The sequence below is a fragment of the Corvus moneduloides genome, chromosome 4 (assembly GCF_009650955.1).
Source record: "Corvus moneduloides isolate bCorMon1 chromosome 4, bCorMon1.pri, whole genome shotgun sequence".
Classification (NCBI taxonomy): Eukaryota; Metazoa; Chordata; class Aves; order Passeriformes; family Corvidae; genus Corvus; species Corvus moneduloides.
Window position 1 is genome coordinate 8,184,203 of NC_045479.1, and position 25,279 is coordinate 8,209,481.

The following is a 25,279-nucleotide window of genomic DNA, read 5'->3' on the forward strand; positions in this document are numbered from 1 at the left end:
GGGACCTTAGCAATCATCTAGTTTCACACCCCTGCCACAGGCTAGGAGATCTTTATATATATTAAGCATGAAATAATTATTCCTATAATTTATGTATTTTTATTTTTTTTTGGTATTTGTTTTGTTTAGAGGCGGGAATCTCGAAGAGCACACAGGGCGAGGTGTGGGGTGGGCAGCAGCAGCTGCGTGAGGGCAGCCGGCGCCGCGGTGAGCTTCCAAAGGGGAAAATGGAGGGAAGGGAGAGGCAAGGGACCAGCAAGGAAAAAGCTAGGGAAATCCATCAGATCTCGCAACCGGAGCGGCCATTTTGCCGCCGGCCCGACACAGCCCCTCCCGCTCGGCGGGGCGGCCCCGCCGCCATTTCCGCGCGGCGGGGGCGGAGCGGGGCCGGGGCGGGCGATGGCGGCGCCGGGAGCGGAAGCGCTGCCCGTGGCCCGCCTGGAGAGCGTGCGGGTGCTGTCGGGTCTGTTTCGGGAGGCGCAGCCGAGGTAGTGGGGAGGAGGGAGCGGCGGTGCTGGCGGATGATGGGCAGGGTTCGCTTCGGCTCCCAGCGCGGTCCTGCCCTTCGTGGAGTCGGCTGCGGGCTGGGAAAGGGGCTCTCAGTATCCCGAGAGGGGCGTGGATGAAGTCTTTGCTGGGGAGCTTCTGCACCCCGAGCCTTCTCCTGGGGCTATGCGTGTGTGAGGGGGGATCTGTCCGTTCTCCTGTCCTGCCCCGCCCCAGGGGGTCCATGAGGAGCTGCAGTGTGCTCAGTCCCTGTGCTTGTAGCACGGAGGAAAGATGTTCGTCTCTTAGTCGTGGGTGGCATTAAATAGCCTATAGATACAGAATGGCTTGGGTTGCAGGGACATTAAAGCTCATCCCATCCCACCCTTGCTGTGGGCAAGAGTACGTACCTTCCACTAGACCAGGCTGCCCCAAGCCCCGTCCAGCCTGGCCTTGGACACTTCCAGGCAGCCACAGCTTCTCTGGGCAACCTGTGCCACGGCCTCCCCACCCTCACAGGGAAAAATTTTTTCCTAACATCCAATCGAAACCTACTCTATCAGGTTGAAGCCGTTCCCCCTTGTTTTGTCACTTCAGGCCTGTGTAGATAATCTCCATCTTCCTTGTAGGCTCCCTTCAGGTACTGGAAGGCAGTAGTTAGGTCAGCCTTATTCTCTAGGCTGAGCAATCCCAAGTGTCTCAGCATTTCCCCGTAGCAGAGCTGCTCCATCCGTCTGATCAACTTGGTGCCTCCTCTGAAATCTCTCCAACAGCTCTAGTCCTTCCTGTGCTGGGCTCCCCGGGCTGGAGGCAGCTCTGCAGGTGGGCTCTCAGCAGAGCAGGGCAGAGGGGCAGAACCCCCCTCCCCTGCTGCCCACGCTGGGGGCTCAGCCCAGCACGGGGGGGTTCTGGGTCCCAGCACACACAGCCAGGGCATGTCCAGCTCTCACCACCAGCACCCCCAAGTCCTTCTCCCAGGGCTGCTCCATCTGCTCACCCCCAGCCTGGATTGATCCCAGGGGCTGTCCCAACCCAGGTGGCCTCACGAGCACTTGGTCTTGAACCTCATGGGCTTCCCATGGGCCATTTCTGGGGCTTGTGGTGCCTTTCTGGGCAGACATATTAGGTGGGATGTAGCTGTGGGAGTAGCTGCTCAGGGAGAAAAAGCCATGGAAGCCCTGCAGGGCGTGCAGAAGTGGGTAAGATGTGCCTGTGCGAGGCCCTGCTGGGCAGCAGTCTCATTCCCATGTGAGGCCAAAGCTTTGCGATGAGGGTGGTGGCTGTGGGCCTTGGGGACAGAGGGCATGTACTGTGTGGCAGGATGGGCTGCGCTGGCTTCACTGGGAGGAAAGGTTGGATGCCCCTCAGTAGGTTTAAGATAAGTAAAGACAGAATGGGGCTACTGGAGAAACAGGGGGCTGGTATGGAGCATTGCAGTGCCTGTAAGATCAGGGAGACCTCTGCGATACCACACAGCACTGTTGGCTTTGGCAGAGGCTGGGCTTGCAGAGGTTCAGCTGGGAGACTGGGGTTAGAGGAATGGGTTTTGCCCTTCCTGGAAGGAGGGAGAAGGCACAGCTTGGTGGGAAGCTTGTGCTTACTCCTAACAGTAGTTGTTTGAAGGTCTTGACCTGAGAATGAAGAAATCAGACTTAAGCTTGGTGTAAAATTCTGCTGGTGTTTTGTTTTGATTGTGTAAATTCACAGTGCGGTTTTGTTTTTAAATCCACATTTAAAAGTTGGGGGCGAGGAGGGAAGATGTACCTACAAATATTTTTTTGTGATCTCTGTGGGTGCAGGAGACCCAGGAGACCTTCTGGTGTTCATCTCGGTTCCCTGGAAAGAAGGGAGCACCTGTACAAATTCTGGGCTTACAGGCTGTTGCTTTCTCTGCCTTGCTTTCTCTGCCTTGCTACCTGAAACTTCTGCCACTGTGTTTGAAAGAGGAGTAGATATTCCCCAAAACAGCCAAGTTTTGTGGGTACAGGTGGGCTGAAAGAGAGACACTGTAGTTGTCCTTCCAGAAGCACAAAGCTGTAGCATTACCTTACATCCCATAGGATGTGGCAAAATGGGTCTAGGAGCAGCTCTGGCAAAAAATTGGCTAGCTCCGGCAAATCCTGTCGTTGGTGCTGTTGAATCACAAAAACACAACCCCAATGGATGTTTTGAGTTTGAAGTTGTGATATTTAGTGACAATTCTTTTGTTATTACAGGACTGTTCAGTGTTTGTGGAAACAAAATACATTAAAAATGTGAGTTCTGGTGTTCTGTAACTCAGAAAGAAATAAAGTGAGGCAACAATGCCCCTACTATGAGACCGTGATGTGGAATTTGGGAGACTTGCATGTGTGATATAATTTGAGGCTTCCAGTGCTTTTAATTGATGTCTTTATGCTTCCTTTTCTAAGCTACAAAAAGAAGAAAATTGTTTTATTCTGCTCCTGGGAATGTTGTGAGGATAAGTACTTTAAAGGCTTTTTTAGGAACTCTGCTTACAGGACTGGAGTTGTGCAAGTACCTAAGACTTAGAGTGGAAATACAGAATTGTAAATTTGTGGATTGTTTGCATAGTTGCTGAGCAATTTCATGATTTTTTGGAGCCCTGGTCTTTTGAACAGGAGTTCATTACTATTTTTAACTTTGTGTTCATTACAGTGGTATCTTGTAGAGTTTCTGTTTTTAACAATTAAACAGGTCTTACAAGGAGTGACAGTAATCCTTTTGGCATGGGTACAGGAATTCTGACTGTTTGTTTTGACTTAGTAAGAAATTGTGCATGTCTTTCTTGTCCAAGACCTGGGCTGCTGTACCCTTTGCCTCTGCTTCCTTTTGTGTTCCTGCAGAACTTGATGTGGAAATGAAGGACAGGTAACAATAACAAATTGTGGAGCTGCTGTGTTAGGCAACTAGACACAGGAAACAGGAGTTTGTGGAATATCCACAAAGCAGTTCTGGATGGATTTCAAGGCCTGTTACAATGCAAGGTATTCTTTTAATCTAAAATCGACTTAGCAGGCTCTTACGTAGTTTTGTAAATTAAAAATTTTATGGAAGGAAAATGTTTTCCATTTCAAAAATACATTTTAAATATTTGTAGCTGCTACTTTTGTCTTTATGTGAATCTTTGTTGTACTGCTGGAAAAAGATTATTTTTTAAAAACTGTTTGTAAGCATTGCTGTGGAACAGTTATCTGAAGTCAGTCTTGACTGGTTTCTTAACATCAGCTAAATATTTTCTGCCATTCTTGCTAATTTGAGGATATTTTATTCATAAAGACAGTTTTCAATAAAATTCCATTACAGTACACACTCAAATTGCAGTGCTATTGGAATGCTTAGGTACAAGAGTCACATGTAAGTTTTCTTGGAACAGAATCCTGCTTTATCAAACAATGTTTAAGCCAGTCTTTGTTCATTTGGAATATCTTCTGCTTGCTCACTTAGGCTTTGAGATTCGATTTCTGCCTGGAATGATCTGGCTTGAGCATTCTGGATTTTCTTTCATAGTGTTCAAGAGATAGATTTGGTTTTGGTCTCTCCTGAGTGATGTGAAAAAATCCACATCTCCTTCCACATTTACAGTGAGGACAGACATTTCCTTGTGTACCCCAGACTTGCTCCATTAGAACACAAGGTTTTCATCTTTGTATTTTACTGGAAATGTCTGCACTCTTATTTTTTTCTTACTTTCAATCTAATTTTAAAAGAAAAATTGTCACAGCAGCTCAGCATGCTTCTGATCCAGTGTCTGACTAAAAGTTCTGTTCTGCTGCATAGCTCTGCCAGGAGAGTGAAGCTTTTCCAGCACAAGAATAACTGTAAGGTGTCCTTTTACCTATGGAGTCACAAAAATGTGCACAAAAGTTCTGGCTTCTTTAATTTCTCTTTTACCAATTTAAATAAGGGGATGTTGAGCAGTAGTATGTCTTGCCCTGACCATTGGGTTCTGTATTTTGCAGTTGGGTCAGGAAATGACTGGTTTCATGGGGTAATCTGACAAAAGGCATAGGCTGATACGAAGGAAACTACAGTGGGCTCAGTGGTTGTATTTTAGAGTAACATCAGCGTTTAAGAACTCAGAACAGCTAATGGTTCTGCTCAATGTAGAAAGCACTCCCTGGCTGGGGGTACCTTACCAGACTGTAGCTCTTCTGACATTTAGAAAAACTTGTCTCTGGTGCATTTCCCATGGGGACTGTGGTACGTCAGCCACTGAGTGTTCTTTTGGCACATCATGAAGTGGCAGGAGCTGCACTGCTTCTTATAAGTTGAAGGTTCAAGTTCCATGAATATATTTTCTTCGGTCTTGAAACCAAAACCAAATTCCAAACTTTCTTTCTGGTTATGCAAGCTCCACTGTTTTCTTTATTTTATAACTGAGGGCCAGCTCTGCTTTTGGTCTTTGTTTTTTGTGCCTCTTTGGTATTTTCCCTTCAGTATTGCACCACTGTAAAATGTAGCTTCTTCCCCATAGCTTTCAGTGATGAAGTGGTGGGTTTTTTCATGTTTCAGTGTAGATGGAGAATGTGTAAATATACTGGTTTTGATCAACTGTGAGGTTGCAGAATAAAATACTTCCTAGAGATCTGAAACCTGATGTTGCAGCAATTTAGTGATGTTAGTGTACATTGTTGTAGCACTTACAGCACTCTCCCTTCTTTGTAAGTCTCCTCCACGCCCTAATAGATGTCGATATTGGAGGCACTGTACTGTCAGTAAGATGTAGCCTAGCATAAAAGTGTCACTATTGGAGCAACAAATCTGATAAGGGACTTAGAAAATGTAAACTGTGAGTAAAGACTATGAGAGTTTTGTTTAGTGTAGGAAAGAAAACATGGCAGGAGCAGAAGTGGGAAATAATGTCTCCAGACACATCTAAGGGTGTGCTTAGGGACAGGCTAGATTGGCAGCGTTTGGTTAATGTTGGGCTTGATGATCTTAAGGGTCTTTTCCAACCTCAGTGATTCTGTGGTTTGATTTATGGACATGATCACTTACGAAAGAGAATTTCTAGTTGTGCAAATATGTGGGCATTTGAGTGAGCAGCAGAATGCAGGTAATGCTATCACCCAGTAGTGGTTGATCAAGAGATTTTTTAATTTTCCTTTAGGAGGAGTTTTCTGTGTGAAAATTTTATTTAATGCTACTTTACATTTCCTCTCATCTCACTTTTTCTATTTGATCTTGAGTACATGACAAGTCTTTTTAAGGTTCAAGGAGGCTGCATGTGGATTTCCTTTTCCTGACCCTGGTCAGAAGTACTGGATGAGCAAATTTATTGAACTTCTCTGTAGCAATGCCATAAACACTCTCTGGTGTGGCTTCTCTCCACCAGCATGGGGTATCAGAACTGAGTTAGCAACATTTGTCATGTGTTGCCCTCATCTCTTTTGTGGACATAAAATCAGGGCAGATTGTAGACCAATAGCTGTAGTTTGGAAATGTTGTTTATCTCTGTGAGACAGATCATCTGTAGATGTGTGTGTCAGTCCTGGGGAGGCTGGTGAATCTTCATGGAGCAGCAGCACCAGCTGTCATTCAGTCATACGGATTTCTGCAGATGCTTACGTTTGGTGGTGCTGTTTTCCTTGGTCTGGGTGCTCCAGCAAGTGGCCTGGTACCTTCTCTGTTGGGTAGTTGTCTGCTGAGGTGGGACAGAGTTGGCTTTTTCCCTTGACTTTGATTCACACACTTCAGAGTGGTGCTCGTGCAGCCACCAGCTTTCTCCATGACCTTTGTCCCTCTGAGGAAATCTGCAGCAGGCTGGAGCTTCTGAGTCTTCTGAAACATCTAATGCTGGACATCTAAACCATGTTAATTAACTAAAACTATTCCTCTTAAAGCAGTATGCAGTGTCATGTATAAACCTGCCAGCTAGATGCATTAGGGAAAATTGTTTTCTTCCTTTTCATTAAAATTCTGGAGAGCTGTTGAAAAGTCATGAGGAATATTAAGGCAACATAACTCTCCTACAGCCCCTTTCCTGCAAAGGCTGTGAGGATTGTGTGATGTATTTTGTTCTTCCTACCTGGAAGACTATGAGTAGTTAAATACTTTGAATAGTTAAAGATTGCTGCAGAAACATCTTTGGGTTTACAATAAGAATTGTCAATGTCATAGGCTTTTTGGTAGCAGTGCCTTTTTATTTTTTCTTCACCACAAATTTATGTGTTTCAGAGAAACAGCAAAAGAAAGTGTATTTCGGGATGTCCTGGAAATCCTGACAAGCACCTCAAGTACCATTGAGCAGGCCTGTAAGGGTTCCTGTGGACTAGCAGATCTCGACACCTGCCTGCTGCTCATAGCAGAGTGCTTCAGATGTCTGAGGAATGCCTGTGTTGAGTGTGCCAAGAATCAACATGTCATGAGGTACAGTTATGATCCCTTTTAGCCCATACCAAAATACCACCTTCTGATGTTTGTGTGGTTTTAAAAAAGAGATTCTTATTTTACACTGCTGTGTTAGTAGATTTATTAACTGGCATTTCCTGCTTGATGCAATCACTTCAATTCAAATATGCAAGAAACAAAAACAGCTGACCTATTTGTAGGTCAGTTTGGGACTCTGCTCAGTAATAGAACAAAGTGTTTGGGTCCATAATATGAGTTGATTACACAAATGAAATAAGCCTATTGGAAGCCTGACTGTATAACTATCCTTTTTTTTCCTCTTTCTCTAATTTTTTTATAACATTATGAATAAGTAAATAGTCTTAGTAATCAGTTACAGGATTAGCATGTCTTTTAAGGTTTATTTAGATCTGTCTGGCTTTCCTGGCAGCACACAGCATGTAGAACTGTGCGTGTTAATCCTGATACATATATACAGGCAAGTTGAGCTTAAAGGATATTAAATCAATCTGGCTCCTTAAGTTATTTAGCCTCTCTGTTGTTTGGTTGTATCTGTTGCAACATTGAAGGGATACTTGTGATGCAATCTAGCTGTAGTTAGTGATGACCAGATAGTCTGGTTGATGTTTTTAAAAAACCCAACAAAATAGCAACAAACACTCTCCTTGCCCAGATGCCCCACGAGAACCCCAAACCAACCAACCAACCAACCAACAAAAAAACCCCCCAAAGACTTGTCACGAGGTGGTTACAGCAAAGAATTATTGGGGACTACAGTCTTAAAAATTGTCTTCTTGGGATTTGTCAAATTTGATTTATTAAACTAAATGTAATTTTGACATGGGACCAAGTCTTAGTTTCTGTGCTGGGGCAGAATTCTGTTAATGCCACAGAAATTGCAGTGCAAATCATTCTGAGAGTCTACCTATGATTCGATTCCTCTTCACTGGAGAAAGGATAAATGATTACTTGGCCTTCTCTGCTTCTCTCTGAGAGCTGTGTATGTTTCCCTTTGAGCTGGCCCTATTGTTTTTTTGGTGACTGTCACTAATTGCTTTGTTGGCATTGAAACTACTCCAAGTTTATTATGAAGTAAAATATATGACTCTTGTTCTGGATGCTTGACCTCCAGACAAAGCAAAGTTTTTACACAAATACAGCTGTTTAAATTACAGGAATAGCTTGCTAATATTTAATGTTTGATAGGAAGAATAGCAAAAAGGGAGGAAGGGGTACTTAGCTCTGAAGGTTCTGTGCCCAAAATTGGTAAAATGCAGGATGATGCAATAAACCTCTTTGATTTGCTTCTGATGGTCATAATGTGGCTACTGATAGGCAGGCAGTAACATAGGAGAAACTGATTTTTGTTTCAGAGGTCCTGAAGATGCTAAAGATTTCCTGTTAACTTTGAAAAGCCTTTTAAATTTTTTTGAGTGTATTTCTTATCAAGTGAATTATTATGGTTTTTTCCCAATTTAATAATAGGCACTTGGGTCTCATCTCTACCTCTGTCCATTTGATAAAGTTGCTTCATGGAATACAAATCAAAGAAGAATTGTTGCTGACTGGTAAGGTTGGGGATTTTGTTAAATGTATAGCCTGCACTGTATTTTTTTTACACGGGGGCAGTATGATGTCACTTTACTGATGCATTTGTTTTATAAATAAACTTAATTCTTTCTTGAATTGCAGTTAAGAATTGGCCCTCTCTTAGACTGCTAGGAAAAGGTCTCAGCCTCAAGTCTAGTTCAGCTGTATTTTCACTGAACTCTTCCTTGTCGATTGCTAAAGGAAAGATATGTGGAAACTCTTTAATATGAAGCAGGATATTTGGTTTTATGAAAGGAAAAGTTCCTATAGTACCTCCATTCAAAATACATTCTGCTGTTTACTCTTTTTATTTGATCTGCAAACATAATAAAATGAACCTCTTTTTTATTTTGATGATACTTAAAATAATTTATCTGATTCCAGGAAGAAAATTTTGGCTGTGACTTTTTAAAAATTATTTTTAGTTTTCATTTGTGTACCAGGGTTGCTGGCCAGCCAGGATGGTATCTGCCAAGAATTAAGTACTGATTTGAGTAGTGTTCATGTTTCCTTAACAGATGAGTTTTTCTTTTGATGCAGTGAAGAGAAAATGTGACTGTTACCTGTCCTCCCTAGTGGTAGTTATCGTTACTCATTTCACTGGATATTAAGGCATTTTCAATAATTCTCCTCACAATCTGTGTTTTCCAGTGTGTACGTGTGGGGTTTTACACAGTGGACTTCCAGTTGTGACTGTCTGTGGCTGCAGACAGTAAAGAATGTTTGTTTTCTTGTGCTTCTTTTATTTCTTTTCACTCCTGTTCCTCAGATGAGGTTTTTTACTGGGTTTCTGCAGCTGCTTTTCTGTCATTTTGTGGAAGCAGGTGGAATGACTGTCATACAGTAACTTACCCTCAAACACCTTTATGAAGCTGTGAGGGAGCAATGAAGTTCAGAAGACTGGTTTCCTTTTGCTGCTACATTTGGCTCAAAATGAAGCTCTGCAGGCATGTGAGGGTATTGTGCTTAAGCCAGGTTGACTCCTGGACCTGTTGCTGGAATCCTGCTGCCAGGGAAGGGTTGGTGATGCCAGCACAGCCCTTCAGTGTGGGAGGAGCCAAACTATAAGCTTTGTGGGTGGCAGAAAGAGGGCCTGGTCAGTGGCCGTAAAGAGGAGGAAGTGATGGCACACAGGGGTGACTTTCAAGCCATGTTACAGGAAGCACTGGGAAAGGTCATGGAGGGCAAGAGTGTCCTGCACCACAGTTGTGAACTGCTTTGCAGACCAGCAAGATAAAAGGAAAAGTGATGGGAGCCAAAATGTTGCTTCTCTCCAGCCTGTCACTGTCCCTGCTGGGGCCTTGGACAGCAGTGGGCTCAAAAAGCTGTACTGGGAAAATGGGCTTGCTACCTTCAGCCCACTCAAAGCATCAGGAATTGTGGTTTAAGAGTGCCACCTGCCAGAGGTGCTGCCCCATGCCTGCAGCAGAGGGAGCAGGATGTGCCTGTTGTTGGATACAGGCATGGCCTGTGGTCTCTGCTTTGGCTTCATGGCTGCTGGCCCATCCTTGCTGGGCTGTCACATGTGTGTGCTGTTCTCTGCTCATGGATTTGAAGAAGAAGAGGGAATGCTATTGAGCAAAAAGCAAAGGGGGTAAAACCCAGTAATTTGATTAATCTGCTTCAGGCAATTTTCCCTAGCCAGCGGATGGTGTAAAATCTCTGTTTATCAACATTGAACATAAGGGTGGCATTGACAAGACAGTTTTCAGGATTTCGGTAAAAGTTGTTTTGTGACTGTTACTCTACAAAGCCATTTAGTAAATACATCTGAGTTACAACCAAGATTTGCTGTATTGGCCCAGGATAGGTGGTTCATTTGATGCTGTAAGTAGCGTTGATCTCCTTGGGGAACCTCTGCAATGAGCATGGCTTATGTGTTCCACCTGTGTTAGTACAACAACAAAAAAATTGTAGACAAGCAAGTGTTGCTAATTCCTTGCTGAGTGATCTGATGAACTTTGTTCTAAGTGGAAATTAATGTAGTGCCTGGAGCACCAGTTCCTTCTGCAAGGTTTACCTCAGAAGTTAACAGTTAAATTTTACTGGATTATTGGTTGTACCAAAGCAAATTGCTAAATTGGACTTGGATAGCACTGTTGAAACAAAAAGAGACCCATGAAATTAGTAAATGGTACTGTGTTTATTAACTGTAACTGTTTCATGATTCTCCTCATGTTTCATACAGGAAATCAGGTCACAGGGCTAGAGTAGCATGTGTATTTTGTTCTTGCAGATAATTAGGTGTTAAGTGGAGTATTTCAAGTTGTTCATTTGAGTATGTATCATTTCCTCCCTCAAATGGCTGCTTGGATTGGATGATCCCTCTTGATGCCTGTGTATATTCTTAAGGTTTTTAAAGTACCTTCATGTTGCTTCCATAGCAACAAAGCACAAGGAAGAGGAGGTAATGCTGTACTGCAGACTGAACAGCACTAAATGTTTCAGATCATGTTCCTGTGAAAAATTCCCGAAGCAAATCATTGTAGGCTGAATAAACTTGAAGTTCCAACATTATCATATTTACAAAGACGAGATTGAAAATTCTTTCTGCAGACTGAAAAATTCATTTAACCTGGCTGTGGCATGTTTGCACTCTTATCCATTGGTAGCTGTTAAGGCTAGTAAGTGAGTGCTGTGGTAATTTTTGTAAGAAAGTTCAGTGTAGTACAATTTCAAATGGATAAAACCAGAAATGAAATAAAAGTATATATTTTTTGGCCACTGCTATGACCAGTGTGATGGTTAAGGGAGAGGGCATGATCAAAGCAACAAAAAAGGAGGTATTGTGCAAAGTGGTATGACTGAAAACTGTTGCTAATATTTATTTAAATAAATTCAGCCTCCTTTGTATCCTCTCTGCTAGGAGTAATACTTCAAAATAGTTGTCCAGGGGTTTTATACATGGTTAATTGGGTTCAGTTCAGTATATTTGCTGAAACAACTCTACTGCATGTTTTCACCATATATCACTTCTTTTTGTTAATGCTTTAAAAATGAGATAAATTCCTGTATGCTTGTAATACTTATCCCAGCCAGCTGTGGAAAAAGCTGTTGTTTTGAATATGTGATATGGCATCCAGACAATGGACCAGAATCCTTGAAGGAGAGTTAGAATGTTTGTCCTGAAATAGCTCTTTGAAACTTCAGGTAGGTTGAAAAATAGTTAATTCATACATATGGCATTCAGAGATTGTCCAATCCCACCTACAAGCCAGCTGTCCCTGTAATAATAGTCTCCTTTCTTTTTAATACTTGCATTAAAAAAACACTAACATTTTTAGTCCTTTCTTTTATGGTATTTCTAAAGTTAGCTGTTTGTCCCCACATTTCCTCCCTGCTTACTTCCCCTATTACTTTGAGTTGAATTCCATGGCCTAGTTTCATTTCCCATAATTGCTTACATAGTACATCTGTGGTAATCTAAGACATTCCTAAAACTAATCTTTCTTACAGCTAACCTGTCTTGAGCAATATGTATTTTGTACTGCTTGGAAAAGGGAACCTGCTCTGAGGAGTTGCATGAAGAAGCCAACAGTTGGATGACTGCTGTTGGGGGTTCATAGGATCACAGAGTCACTGAGGTTGGAAAAGACCTCCAAGACCATCAAGTCCAGCCTGTGACTGATCCCCACCTTGTCACCCAGACCAGAGCACTGAGTGCCACATCCAGTCCTTCCTTGGACACCTCCAGGGACAGGAACTTCACCACCTCCCTGGGCCATCCCTGGCATTGTCTGACCACATTTTCCATGAAGAAGTTCCTTCTGATGCCCAACCTGACCCTCCCGTGGCACAGCTTGAGGCCATTTCCTCTTGTCCTGTCCCTTGTTCCCTGTGAGCAGAGCCCTATGCCCCCCTGGCTGCCCCCTCCTGTCAGGGAGTTGTGGAGAGCCAGAAGGTCTCCCCTGAGCCTCCTTTTCTCCAGGCTGAGCCCTCCCAGCTCCCTCAGCTGCTATAGAATTTTTTGGTACAAAATGTTAAGAGCCTCTGTTCATGTCACAGGCACTGCTGGGGATCTCAGCCAAAATCCATGTCCAGGTGTGCTGCCTGTTAAAGCAAGGTTTGGGGTGTTCTCTGCTCATAATTCTACAAAGTCCAGAAACTTTGGATAAATTGTAGTGGATGATAACCTTGAATCCTTGAACAGGAATTTGACCTTGCTTCCAATTTTCTGCAAAATGTCCAGGTGTAGTTAAACAGCTACAGATACTCTCTTCAGAACAGAACTTAAAGCATTCCTTTAAAATCAGTGATGAAAGATGACTCTATGTAAATTTTTAATACTGCGCTTATTATAGTAACTTGAGCATTTTCTGGTAGGATGTTCAGCAACATGAATATCATATGTCTAACACCTGTTCATGCTTCCTTTCATGAGGGAGGATGTGTGGGAAAATGTGTGATGTCTTATTTTAAACGTTTTTCAAGTACTACAAATGCCATGTTCTTACAAGGCAGCCATAAAAAATGTTCCTTGCTTTGAGCTTCTTTTTGTCCCCCCTGCCCCTTTTTTCTCTGTTTCCCTCTCCTCTTCCCTCTTTCCATTTTTCTGTCTTCCTTTTCCCTCTCTCCCTTTTTCTCTTCATTTTTGTCTCTTCTTTTTTCTCTCCCTTTCTTCCTCTGTCCCCTTTTTATTCTGTCTTCTTTCTTTCCTCTCTTCTTTCTTTCCTCTGTCCTCCTTTTTTCTCTGTCCTATTTTTCTCCTCCTTTTTCTCCTCTCTCTTCCTATTTTCCTTTATCCTCCTTTTTTTCTCTCTCCTTTTCTGCCACTTTTATTTTCTCTCTCTTCTGTCCACCAGGATCATTTATCGTACCATGGGTTCAGCCTCAGTCGATGTTGTTGAACTACTCCAGCTGTTTTGGACTTGATCAGTTCTCATGCATATTTTTCTTTTAGCTAATGAAAAGCCAGTTGCTTTTGACCTATTGGTGCTTTATCAGTTGCTCATGGTCTGGGAAGAAAGTGCCTTGTGAAGTGTGTTTTAATTCATCAGTGTGGAAGAGACACACTCTGCAGAAGAGAGAGCAATTAGTACCCTTTGAATTCAGAATGCTGTATAAGTAAAAATATCACTCCTTCATAGACACTAAAAATAGATTTTAAAAATTGGGGTGTGCACATGCTTCGAAAATGAGATGTAAGGGACCTAGGCCTATCTATAGCTTCCAGAGATTGTTTCTTGCAAAAGCCAAATGGGATGGAAGCATTTCATCTTTGATTAAGTAAGAAGACAAAAGCTCCCCTGAGGTCTGAAGAACATCACACAGCTGAGCAAAGAAGGATACTTGATTTCTTTGTAAGCTTTTGAAGGTGAAGACATGCTGGGTTTCAAAAGCCACTGAATATAAGCTGTAGGAGCTCATGTAGTACTAGAAAATCATGTTGACATTTTTTTAGGAGAGATCCCTGAAATTAAATGGCAAGAGGAAATAAATTTCCACCAGCTACCTTGGGTACCTTCTCCCTTCTAAAAAGTCGTTAATTTAAAGTAATTTTCAAAGGTTTACAGAAGGAGATATGTAATCAAATGTTTTTGTTTTTCTGAAGAATAGCATGACTAAAACAGGGTTAAATTGTTGTGTTTGCAAAAGTCTTCCTGACTTTTGCAAAATGGTTAAATACCAGTGAAGTGGTTTCTACTTTTTCAAGAGGGTGTAGGGGAAACAAAACTTTCAGTTCCATCCTTGCTCAGTGAAAAAAACCAGGAGATGTTTCTTTGCTCTGACCTTTTCCATTTCTGCACTCAAAGATTGGCAGTTTGGAATTACAGTGGAAAATCAAGGCTGGCTAATTTTGAAGGTACAGAAGAGCAGGGGAAGGTGACGCTACCTGCTTAGCACACTGAGTTGGTTTTCCTGTATTCCTTCTTAAATGAGCAGCCATGTGTCCTTAACTGTTTACTGTTTCTTGTCAATATTTATTTATCTCCTTATTTCTTCTCTTTCCCTAGAAGGCAGCAGTCCCCTTAAAAAGACTGTTTTGACAGTAGGAAAATGAGCTAGGAGTAAACACTTGGACTTTTTGGAATGCATTGGAGTGGTACCTTTGCAGAACCAGTGAGTAGAAAAATCTGGGCATTTAAGGCTTAGTTTGAAAATCTGAGCATTAGAGGCTTATGTACTGGCATTACAGGTTAACTACTTTTCACCTGTTCTTGAAATTATTTGAAATGCCTGGTCATTCAGCAAGGTCTTTTAAATCAACAGGAAGGAGAAACAGAGTGGTCAGTTATGGAACCTAAATGTTCTTTAATGAATGCCAATATTGACCAAAGGAATCACTCTCATCTTTTGTGCTTCCCTTTTATCTCTTGTCCAGTATTTTTAATTCTTCTGTTTTATTCTTTTAAAAATTGCATTTTGCTTTCACTTTTTTGTAGGCTTTAATAATGTTGCCCTGAATAGTTTCATTTCCAAATTACTGCTAATGTTTTCTATATAAAAAATAAATATTTTAAAGCATGCTTGGGAAATGTGATGGAACACACATAGTAACTTTTTGCTAGACAGACATCATAGCAGAGCTCACCCAGTGCATTTGGGAAACCATTGCCAAGTTTTATTGTATATAAGCAGAGGTCTGTAACTGCCTGAACAAGTGTTTTCTAAGGCTTGTTTATATGGATTTGGAAAAAGGGTAATTTCTAAATTGTGTCCTGGAGACTCTCATACACAATGGCTACTAAATTTAAACGAACAGGATTAAGGAAGAAAAGTTAATCTTTCCTCTCTTCCTACATCAGTGCCCCATATATTTATCTGTGAAGGAGAAGGCATACTGTTTTGCTGGGGATCTTGGGGGTTTTGTGACCAAATACAGTAAATTACTGTGCTGCAGATTTTTTTGTACAAGTCATGTTACTTGCTGATCTATGTGGAATGAGTGAGTGGCTATAAAACATGAATCATTTTACCTGTCATACAGTCATCATGAACTCTTAATAGGTGACATTCTCAATTTAGGTTCACATTAGCTTTTCTTTTGAGGGAGAGGAAGAGGGAGAAAGCAGTTCCCACAGAGAGAGTGGACCTACAGTCCATGGGGTTAATTCCCAAAAAGCAGCATGAAAGGAACATGCCTCAGTTGCTTGGAAAAAAAGAGAATTTAAAAATCTGCACTCCCATTTATTTTTGTATTTGGGGTTTCCTTTTGCTTGCAGCTAGCATAATTAAAGCTACATGTGTATTACAGCTTAAATAAACCAGCTGCTAACTTAAACAGACTTTTTTTAGACATAGGAATAAAGGACAGCCCTGACCTTAAGAGTTGCCAGTTTCCATGTGTGATCTTTGCTTTGTCTGTTAGGATTTCTGTATGGGGGATTGGTGCCAATACTTTGCTGCCACTGTTAAAATAAAAACTATAATTACATTGTCAAAATAATATTTATAGTATTTTCGGGGAATAATTGTGGGAGTGTGACGAATATATTATACTCATCAAACTTTTATGTAAACATAAGCTTGAGTTTTTTATTTGAGTTATTGGTGTTGTTTTTGGCCTTTGTGTTTTTCCAATCTGTAAAAATAATATTGGGATTTTCATGGTCTCTAGCATTTGCAGAGTGTGTGCCCTAACGATCAGTTGATACACTATCTGGTAGGAGTAAACTGCTAGTTGCACTTGTATTGGGATTTTGGTTTCATGTTTCCATAGCTTAAGAAAGTCCTCTGTTTTTTTGAGTTTTGCTATCCCCTAATTATTATAGCTCAGAGCATTTTACAGCTTTACCAAACAGGAAAGTTTTAAGTAATTGGTTTGTTCTTTTGTACCGTTTGGTGGGTGGTTTTTTGTTGTTTTTGGTTTTTTTGTTGTTCTTCCTTTGTGTTTAGCTTTTTTTCTTTTTCTTTTTTTTTTAATGAATCTGAGTTCCTCTTAAAAGTGAGTGCAAGCATCTCCCAGAAATATCTATGGTAAGAAGCAATTGTGAGGTTTTCTAGCAATAGGCAGTTGTCCCTTGGCTAAAGGTTAAAGGTACAGGCAGAACTTGCTGCTGTGCAGTGGGAAGTTACCAGATGCACAGATTCTCCAGTCCTGCCCTATACTGCAGTTTAACAGTAACTGTACAACTGTTCTGTCTCTGCTGTGTTTTGGTGAATATTGCCACAGATTTTTAATGAACTGTCTTCAGAACACCTACAGCAAGGGTTCCAGCTGTGCAACTTCACGTTCCCAAAGGCTGTCAACCTGATGCAACCTGCTGTGGGCAAGAATGTTCTCTTGGTTCTCGTAGGTTGGTCCAAAATTCATTGAAGGCTGTGGAAAGACTCTGATTTGCTTGGGTCTTGGTTCGGGTCATTGTTCCAAGGCTTTGTGATTTGGCCTTTTTGCAGAAACTCCAAAATAGGGAGCCAACCTTTACACTGCTTCCAGCTGTCTACAGAAGGAAAAGAGCCAAATCTGGACCAAGAGCACTCAGACTGATGAGTTGTCCTGAGTTCGCAAATACAGACTTCTCTTTAGCTCTTGTGCATGTAGTACTGGCCCTGCCTGCAGTGATTAGCTCCCCGTTCCCTGGGAGTCCCACACTTTGGATCTTGTGCAGTGCGTACAGCCACAGTTCCCTGTGCCCTGCAGGTGTGGGGTATTTGTGTATATTTGTGTGAAACAGCAGGAACTGAGATTTTGAGTAAATGCCAGTGTTACCAGTGTTTTCAACCTGACGTGTCTGTGTAGTGTTGGCTATGACTTCTGGTATAAATATGGGAACTTGACACAGGCCTTAATTTCTTTTGTCAGTTTATAACACTTGGAGTGGAGTGGGATTTGAGAGAGTTTAAATCCACTGAAGAAGGGCATTGTAGGATCCATTGTAGGACCAGGGATTCTACTTAAATGCAACACTTTCTTATCTTAATGGCAAAAAAAAAATGGAAGAGGGGGTGGGGCTTCCAACTTCCAGCAGGGCTTGGATCTTCAGTATTACAGGCAACTGTAGTTGTAGGCTCTTGTGTCCACATATAGTAAGCTCCAGTTTGCTGTCTTTATCCCTTACTAGTCCCATGGAAGACTCTCCTCTCATTTTAAAATCTTTTCCTGACTCTGGTCTAAATGTTCTACTGTTGGAATGCAGTGATTTGTGGTAGTGGGGGTTTTTTTCCTACTGTGGGCTTGATTCTCTCCTTGAGTCTTGTTGCTTCTGCAGTAAAGGTCTGATTTAGAATCACAGAATGGCCTGGGTTGGAAGGGACATTAAAGATCATCTTGTTCAACCCCTTGCCATGGTTCCACTATACCAGGTTGCTCCAAGCCCCATCCAGCCTGGCCTTGGACACTTCCAGGGCTGAGGCAGCCACAGCTTCTCTGGGCAACCTGTGCAGGGAACAATTTCTCCCTAATATCTCATCTAACCCTGCCTTCTGGCAGTGGGAAGCCATTCCCCCTCATCCTGTCAGGCCAGGCCCTTGTAAATAGTCTCTGTTTAAGCTGTGCTGAATTATTTTATGGCCTGTGCATATATGAGTATAAAAGTGTTTTATTGCAGCAAGTTGTGGAGGTACAATTTGAATTACAGACCAGATCCTGCTGAATGAGGTTTGCCTGTCAGGTACTGATGGCATAGGTGGCATTGGAAGCAGACTTTGAAATAGTGATTAAAAAGCTGGTGCTTTCCAGCAGTTTGATACTTCTTGTATTGATGATCAAAACTGTCCTTCTCATGGCATTCATGGAAAGATGTTTTGATTGCTGTACTGGGAGGCAGAGGCAGTGACTGTTTCAGTGCCAGTTTAAATAATTTTGCTCCTTGTAGGAGAGAGAGTAACCTGAGGAAATGTCCCTAAGTCAGAACAATTAGTAGGTCAGTGGGCTGCCCTGTGGGCTCCCCTGGTCTTGTTGCTGGTACAGCTTCTAGACAGTGTGTAGAGCTGGTTTGTTTTTGTCCTGCTCCTGCAATTGGGAAGCTTTCTAGCATAGCCTGCCAAGATGTTGCTGATTTATGCCGCATGCATAGTGGTTTTATAATGTGGACTGATATCCACTTGGAGCACAAAGGAAATAGGAGTTTGCTGATGTCTATTTAATTAGAATGGTTTCTGGTTACTTTGGTTGAGGCTTGAAATGAACAGTAATGCCTGTATTTCTGTGGATCTCTAAATACAGTGTTCTGTAAGTCCTTTCCTTCCTTGCTTGCTCTTTAGTGTCCCCTACACTACCCCAGTGAATAATGTCAGCAAGATTCATAATGAGGCAGGTTTCCATTCTACACAAATATATGTGAATCAAACCTTGCAGAAACATCTCTAGATTTAAGATGGTTGCCATGTTTTTTGCAGCAGGGACATTAGGATCTCAAGATAAAGGTGGGAAGAATGGGGCAAACAAACCTTTTAACTGCAGAGAGCTTCCTAAAGACAGAGCATCATAAATTTAATGCAGGGAGAAGAAGCTTAACTTTTTTCACATGTGCTGAGAGGAAGAATCCCTTCTAAAGAGCCTCCCACAGAGGCCCAAGGGGTCTACAGTTTTTCCTCCAGGGAAAGTGAAGATGGCAGGGGGATGGAAAGAAGCTAGAGGAAGATCTGGGCAGAGGGAACAATGGGAGGCATCTGTTGCCTATTGGGATAAAAATCCAAGTGGTTATAATTATGTAGGAGTTCATCATGTCATGCTCTCAACCGTTTGATTATCACTGCTGTGGCACAGCTTCCAGACTCTCCTCTGGTGGAAAAGCGGGAGTTGTCTAACCATGGCTTTCCAGACCAAAAGCTACAAGACTTGTATTTCCTATCCTGCAGCATCCTTTTTTGCTAGCAGCTTTGGGCTTGGAGAGAAATGTGTCTCTCCTTTGCTTTTGTTGAGAGTTTTAGGGAATATTGCCAAGTTACGTGGGATTTGTGGAGGTAAGTTTGTGAGAGACATCAAGTTCTTCCCCTTTCTTCCATCCTCTGGGTATATACCACGTGTGGTACAAAAAGACATGGCAATGAGAAGAGGTAAGCTGCCTTTACAGGTATAAAGCTAAATGGTAAAATGGTAATGCCCAAAAAAAGGTTGATGATAAAACTGTTGCTGTACATTAATGTGGATATGCAAGTAAAGTGTAAGTTTCTTGTAATTCTGTGTTCCAAAAGGACTGTGGTCCATTTATTAGCCAGATACAGAATATAAATGGTACAAGGAAGTGGGGGGAAGTCTGGTACTCTTTCCACAGACTTACAGAAAAAGATGATTCAGCTTTTTTGAGGGAAAATATAAGCACTTCAGTGGAAATTTTGGGTTAAATCAAACAGCATGCTATCAAAAGTAATTGGAGAAATTTGTTCATAGTCTTGGTTAGTACTTTGCATGTTAATAATTTTCTTCTTTTTTTTTTTTTTCAGACCTGTACAAGGTATCATGTAGGAGGAGTGTGTCTCGCAGTCAGACACCAGTAATAATGCATAGTGGGTGGTCAAGTCCTCCTTATTTTTCTTGGTTTCCTGGCATGGTTTAAGCCCAGTTTGAGACTCCCCAGTACTTCAAACTTGCTCATTTCACTGCAGCAGGATCTTTAAAGAGACATTGCATTAGATTTAGGCTCAGCTTTTGGGCTGATTCAAGGACAAGATTTTACATCCTAATGTGTGCAGGAAGCTAATAAAGGCAGTTCCCAGGTCTGCAAGCACTTAAAAGTGTTTTACTTCACATAGGAGAGAAATCTCAGGCATGTGTTTTCGCTACTTGTGGGGATGTAACAGGAGGCCTGTTTCACATGCCTTTAGATTTTAATAGATAATTTGTTAAAGAAATGAGCGCAAGCCTCATTTATGTTTACTTTGTAAAAATTAAATGATGCAATTAAAATAACAGGAGATAAAGAAAATGGTTCTAATACTATATTTGATAAGCCTTATTAGCACTGTACGAATCAGAGTTGGCTTGAACCTGATCTCGTCAAAGGTCTGTCAAACGGAGTCTTTTCCTAGTAAATGCACAAGTAAGTTTTTCTTGAATCTCCCATTACGAGACCTCGTTGGAACTTAATTTGCATCAGAGGCTAGTTTGATGTGTGGTCTGATGGTTTCTTCCAGCTCCCTTCTAATTTATTTGTAACTCCACATTTTTAATAGCATGGCAAGAATTTTACTTGCCTTTAAGTCAAATTCTCCTTTTAAGTCAGAACAAAGTGTTGATATTTTGCCTAGACATTTATCTTCCAAGAACACAAGGGTTGTCCAATCAGTGCACGTAATGTTCTGTTAAAATTAGAGTTGGCACTTCTGAAGGGAAAGAAAAAAAAATTAAGAGCACGACTTTGTTTCTGAAGTGGAGGAGATGGAGGGGAGGGGGAGCAGAAACTTACTAAACACAACATTCTTGGTATTCCACAGATGGTAAAAATGGGTTACTAGTCTGCACTGCAGCAAGTGCAGTAAGACCAAGGTGGAAATATAATAGGTAGCTAGACATTAATTTTATTTACAGCAATAAAATACTAAGTACTATTTTAATAACGTTAAATGACAGAACCCATATATGTATTGTACATTCAATTTCAGTAGTCTAGACAGATTGTTTTCCAAGGAAAATACATTTTCATCAGTATTTGTGGTATGATTCATGGTGGTGAAGAGGCAAATAACTCTATGACTGGAAGTTGCTTTAACTTGCAGCCACAAGGAAACAAGTCAATGACCGGATGGTAGTGGTGGAAACTCAGTTTTTATACTAATAGAGGTCTACACCTTATGCTGAGTTGGAGGTTTTATTTTTCCAGGACTGGCAGTCTATCACAAAGCATTCTGCCGTTGTTTACAAACAGCCAGAGCTGCTCTCCCTGATGGCTCACAGCCCACAGTTTGGATTTGCAAAACTTGCAGGCAACTCTAAAAGTGTGCAGGCTCTCAGGAGCCTGGGACGTGGTCCCAGGACTTGTTAGGCTTTGTGTCTGCTCCAGTGCAGAGGGGGCACTCCAGCTCTGTTTTTCCTGCATATTACTGGTTAGACCATTAAGAGAGATACAAGTTTGTAAGCTTTATGTTTGCAGTCTGACAAGAGATGTACAGCTTTGTATGTGCTTTGGTTGGATCTATTTTATATCTCTGTTTGTTTTATAACTCCAATAAAGGCAGAGGCTTGTACTCAAAACTATCACTGTGTTGTCTGACCCAAATAAAAAGAATGGACATCTCTTAGGACTGTTTGAAGCCTCTGCATGTGCTGTCAAGGTTTTTTGAAGAGATTGTTGAGCACGTTTGTGGGCTCCTGTTCTAACCATGCGGAACAGAAGGAAACAAGGTATTGAATTTTAAATCCTAATGCGTAAAGTCTTGTCCTCAGAACTCCAGGGATTTTAATTTTCATCTCATACACAATCTCATTCTGCAAATGGCACTGTGTGACATGAAGTCTTTGTGGGGACTGGAGCATCTCTTACAAGGAAAGGCTGAGGAAGCTGGGCCTGTCCAGCCTCAGGAGGAGACACAGCTGAGAGGGTGTAGCGATTAAGTCACAGACCCAGAGCAGCAGGGAATCTGAATCGTTTATTCAAAGGAATGAGCTGGTTTTATACACTTTTCTAAGGCACAGTGTTTCCTTATATGGCAATCCTCACTACATGACCTATCCCATGTTGCCACATCAGCAACACACTTTCTAAATGTCCTTCCATGGGGTGATCACGCGCTGTTCACCCGTCTGTCAGCTGCCAGCAGGCTCCTCTCCATAGGGGTCTGCCGTGTGCCACCTCCTCCTCCCAGGGTCTGGTGGAGACAAGCTTCTCTGTGCCGCCATGTGCTCCTTTGTACTGCCATGTGCCTCTGCAGGCACATCCCACAGCCCGCAACCAAATTCTATCTTATCTCTCCCCACAAGAGGGGCCCTCATCCCTGTCTGTTCCTGTCTGCAGGGAGGGCTCCGAGCAGGGATCAGGCTCTGCTCCATGGGGCCCAGCCATGGCACAAGAGGAAGGGGCAGGAACTGATGCCCAGGAAGTTCCACCTGGACATGAGGCAGAACTTCTTCCCTGGGCAGTGCCCGAGCCCTGAACAGATTGTCCAGAGAGGGTGTGAAGTCTCCTCACTGGAGATATTCCAGACCCATCTGGATGCAATCTTATGCTGTGTGCTCTGGGATGGCCTTGCTGGAGCAGGGAGGTGGGATCAGATGAGCAGCTGTGGTCCTTTAGCCCATACAATGTAATTGTTAAATGAGATAATGTCAATATAATAATTAAGTGAAAAGCATGCACTAGAGCCTGGCTCAGTCATTCTGTAAAAATAAAGCCCTGAAAGGAACAAAGGGAGCCGTGAGTGAATTTAAAGCATCCACATACAGGGCCATCGAGTATCGTCTGCCTCACCTTTGTCATGGGTGGTCATGAGCGACGAAATGTTCAGTTTACATGTAGACAAACATTTCGGTACCAGAATTCATTAGGTAAAGAGTTGGTGTTTCTGCTTGTACCCTTTGCACTGTTGTATAAAGAAGTTATTTTGTAGAACCTAGAGAAGTCTCCTTAAGACGTTGCAGACTGGTTGTGAAAGCAGCATGTAGTCTGTGTATTTGCTATAGAATACCAGCTTTTTCAGGAACTATTGAAATCTTGGTGAGGGGAAATCTTTTCAGCTCCAGGGTTAATCTGTGTATCAGAAGTTACATCTTAGTACTTGCAATTTCACGGTGGTTGACCATCAGGTTAAAAATAGTCCTCTTGACCACATACTGAGTAACCTTTTTTTGAAGTAGAATTTAGGCATGCTGATAGCTACAGAATTGTTTAAGACAATTATTTTTAGCTTTGTGAAGGTTTGTACATTTACAAAGTGAAATTGTCTTTTGTTTTATTTTCCCCTCTTTTTTGTTTTCCTTTTCCCTGCCCCCTTTTCAGAAAGCACATGGCTTATGATTCAATTGCAAAATGGAAGTCTGTCTTCATCAGCTTCTACATTTTCTTGCTTTAGTTGTAAGGACGTGGAAAGGCCGTGGAGGGAAATTGCCTCAAATTGTGCCGGGGAAATTCAGATTAGATATCAGGGAAAATGTCTTCATGGAAAGGGTGGGCAAACATTGGAACGGGCTGCTCAGGGATGCAGTGGAGTCACCATCCCTGGAAGTGTTCACAAAAGGTGTGGATGTGGTACTTGAGAACATGGTTTAGTGGTAAAGATGATGGTGCTGGGTTGATGGTTGGACTTTATGATCTTACAGATCTTTTCCAAGCTTAGTAATTGTAGGGTTCTGTGATTTTATGATGAAGAAATTCTTAGAGATGAGAAAAGCAGTATCTGTATTGTACAGATTTCCAAGCATACTTCAATCATAAGTGGCATCATTCAAGTCCAATAGAGGTAAAACAAAAAAGAAAAATGTGGAAATTGAATGCTAAGTGAAGACTTCCATAGTTCAAAATGCAATACTTCCCTTTTATTGTAGTGTCTGCATTTTTTAACATACACATACCTCGCTGTGAATTAACGGCTCTAGTTGGATTTTTGGGGAGTTTCTTTTTTAAAGTACAAATACCTTAGTATAGATTTGCAGTGCTTGTATCAAAATTCCCTTGGTAGCTTGGTGCTAGGCTAGTACATTTTACCTAGAGTCATTTTTGGAGAGAAGCACTGCACGAGACATTTGTATATTCCACAGCCACCCCCTGTGGAGTTCTGGGGGAGATGTTTGGGTTTTTTAAACACAACCATACAGGTGCTGCTGTGCTGTCGTTCAGAGAACGTGCTGTGATGAGCTACTCTAGGTGTGGTGTGATGGCTTTTCACACCGTTCGTGCCTCTTCATCTATGCCTTTCTATCGGTGATGGCTGGATATGGTGTGTGACCTGGACACTGGGCTTTGCTCAGCTGCCTCAGGTGCTCAGGAGATGTGATTCTATGAACAGAAATGAATTGCTGAGACTCATCATGTGAGATTACTTGTATGGCAAAATGTTGCATTATCAAGACATCCTCGTTCTCTCCTTAGTTGGGAATAGATGCAATAGCTTTTGTGTTACAGATTATCCACTTGCCCATATATTGATTTGTGTCCTCTAATTGAAAGAAAATGTTAACTCTTACTGGTTAAGAACAAGCACTTAGTGATGAAACCGGTTTTTTTCCATGGGTGCATCCATAGAATTGTCACCTTTTCCTGTATCTTCCTTGCTTGTTCAGGACATCACTATTGGACAAGGGCAGCGTTGGTTGCTCTCACAAATATTGAGTCTACTGTGTGATTAATGGAGAATTCGTAGCTATTTATTACTGTACTGTAAACGTGTTCATGGCATTTCCTCTTTGTTACAGTAAGAATGGTAACTTTACAAGATCTTGAACTTTTTTCCTTGGTCTGTAGAACTTTTTGGACAGGCTAATTTTTAACAACCAAGGTGTAATTGATAGCTGAACAAAGTCAAGCAAATTTCAGGGAAAGATTAGAATATAGTCAACCAACCTGATGTCTCTTTGGGAGACCTTTCTTACTGCTGTACAAGTAAGCAATTCACCAAGGGAAATAATACCTGTTCCTAGCATTTACAGCCTTGTGATTTTTTTCTAGCAGGGAAGTATTTCCATAAAATGTCTGCTGGCATGCCCATGCTTGCTGTCCTTCAGAAACTCCTGAGTCAGCAGAATGGGAACCAGATGGGTGGGAAAAGCGGAAGCACGGTGATGAGCAGAAAATAATAAACCAGTGCAGATGTGCAGGGGGAGAGAACAGAGATCTTAAGAACTAGAGGAGAATATGATTCAAGATGCATTATGGAAAATACATACATATTTTGGGCTTAAATAGATATATAGATATAGAGATATATATGGCAAAAAAAAAGTTACTTTTCCCTAAGCCCAAGTGACCACCTTTTAGACTTGCTTTCTTGTTCCCTAGAAGACATATGCCCATACATTTTCTCTGTAGGAATTCTGGCT

General features: G+C 41.9%; 1 protein-coding gene across 4 annotated transcripts in view; it reads left to right on the forward strand.

Annotated features, from left to right (window-relative positions):
• Positions 1 to 371: 371 nt before the first annotated feature.
• Positions 372 to 25,279, forward strand: part of ATXN10 (ataxin 10) — a 98,952-nt gene continuing 74,044 nt past the window's right edge. For 3 of the 4 annotated variants that reach the window (XM_032106480.1, XM_032106482.1, XM_032106483.1), the window contains exons 1-3: positions 372 to 488; positions 6,667 to 6,858; positions 8,326 to 8,408. In XM_032106480.1, the coding sequence (XP_031962371.1) occupies positions 400 to 488; positions 6,667 to 6,858; positions 8,326 to 8,408 (364 nt within the window). In that variant the 5' untranslated portion in view covers positions 372 to 399. Of the gene's footprint in view, positions 489 to 3,332; positions 3,474 to 6,666; positions 6,859 to 8,325; positions 8,409 to 25,279 lie in introns of those variants that run through there. The other variant, XM_032106481.1, reaches the window with a different exon arrangement.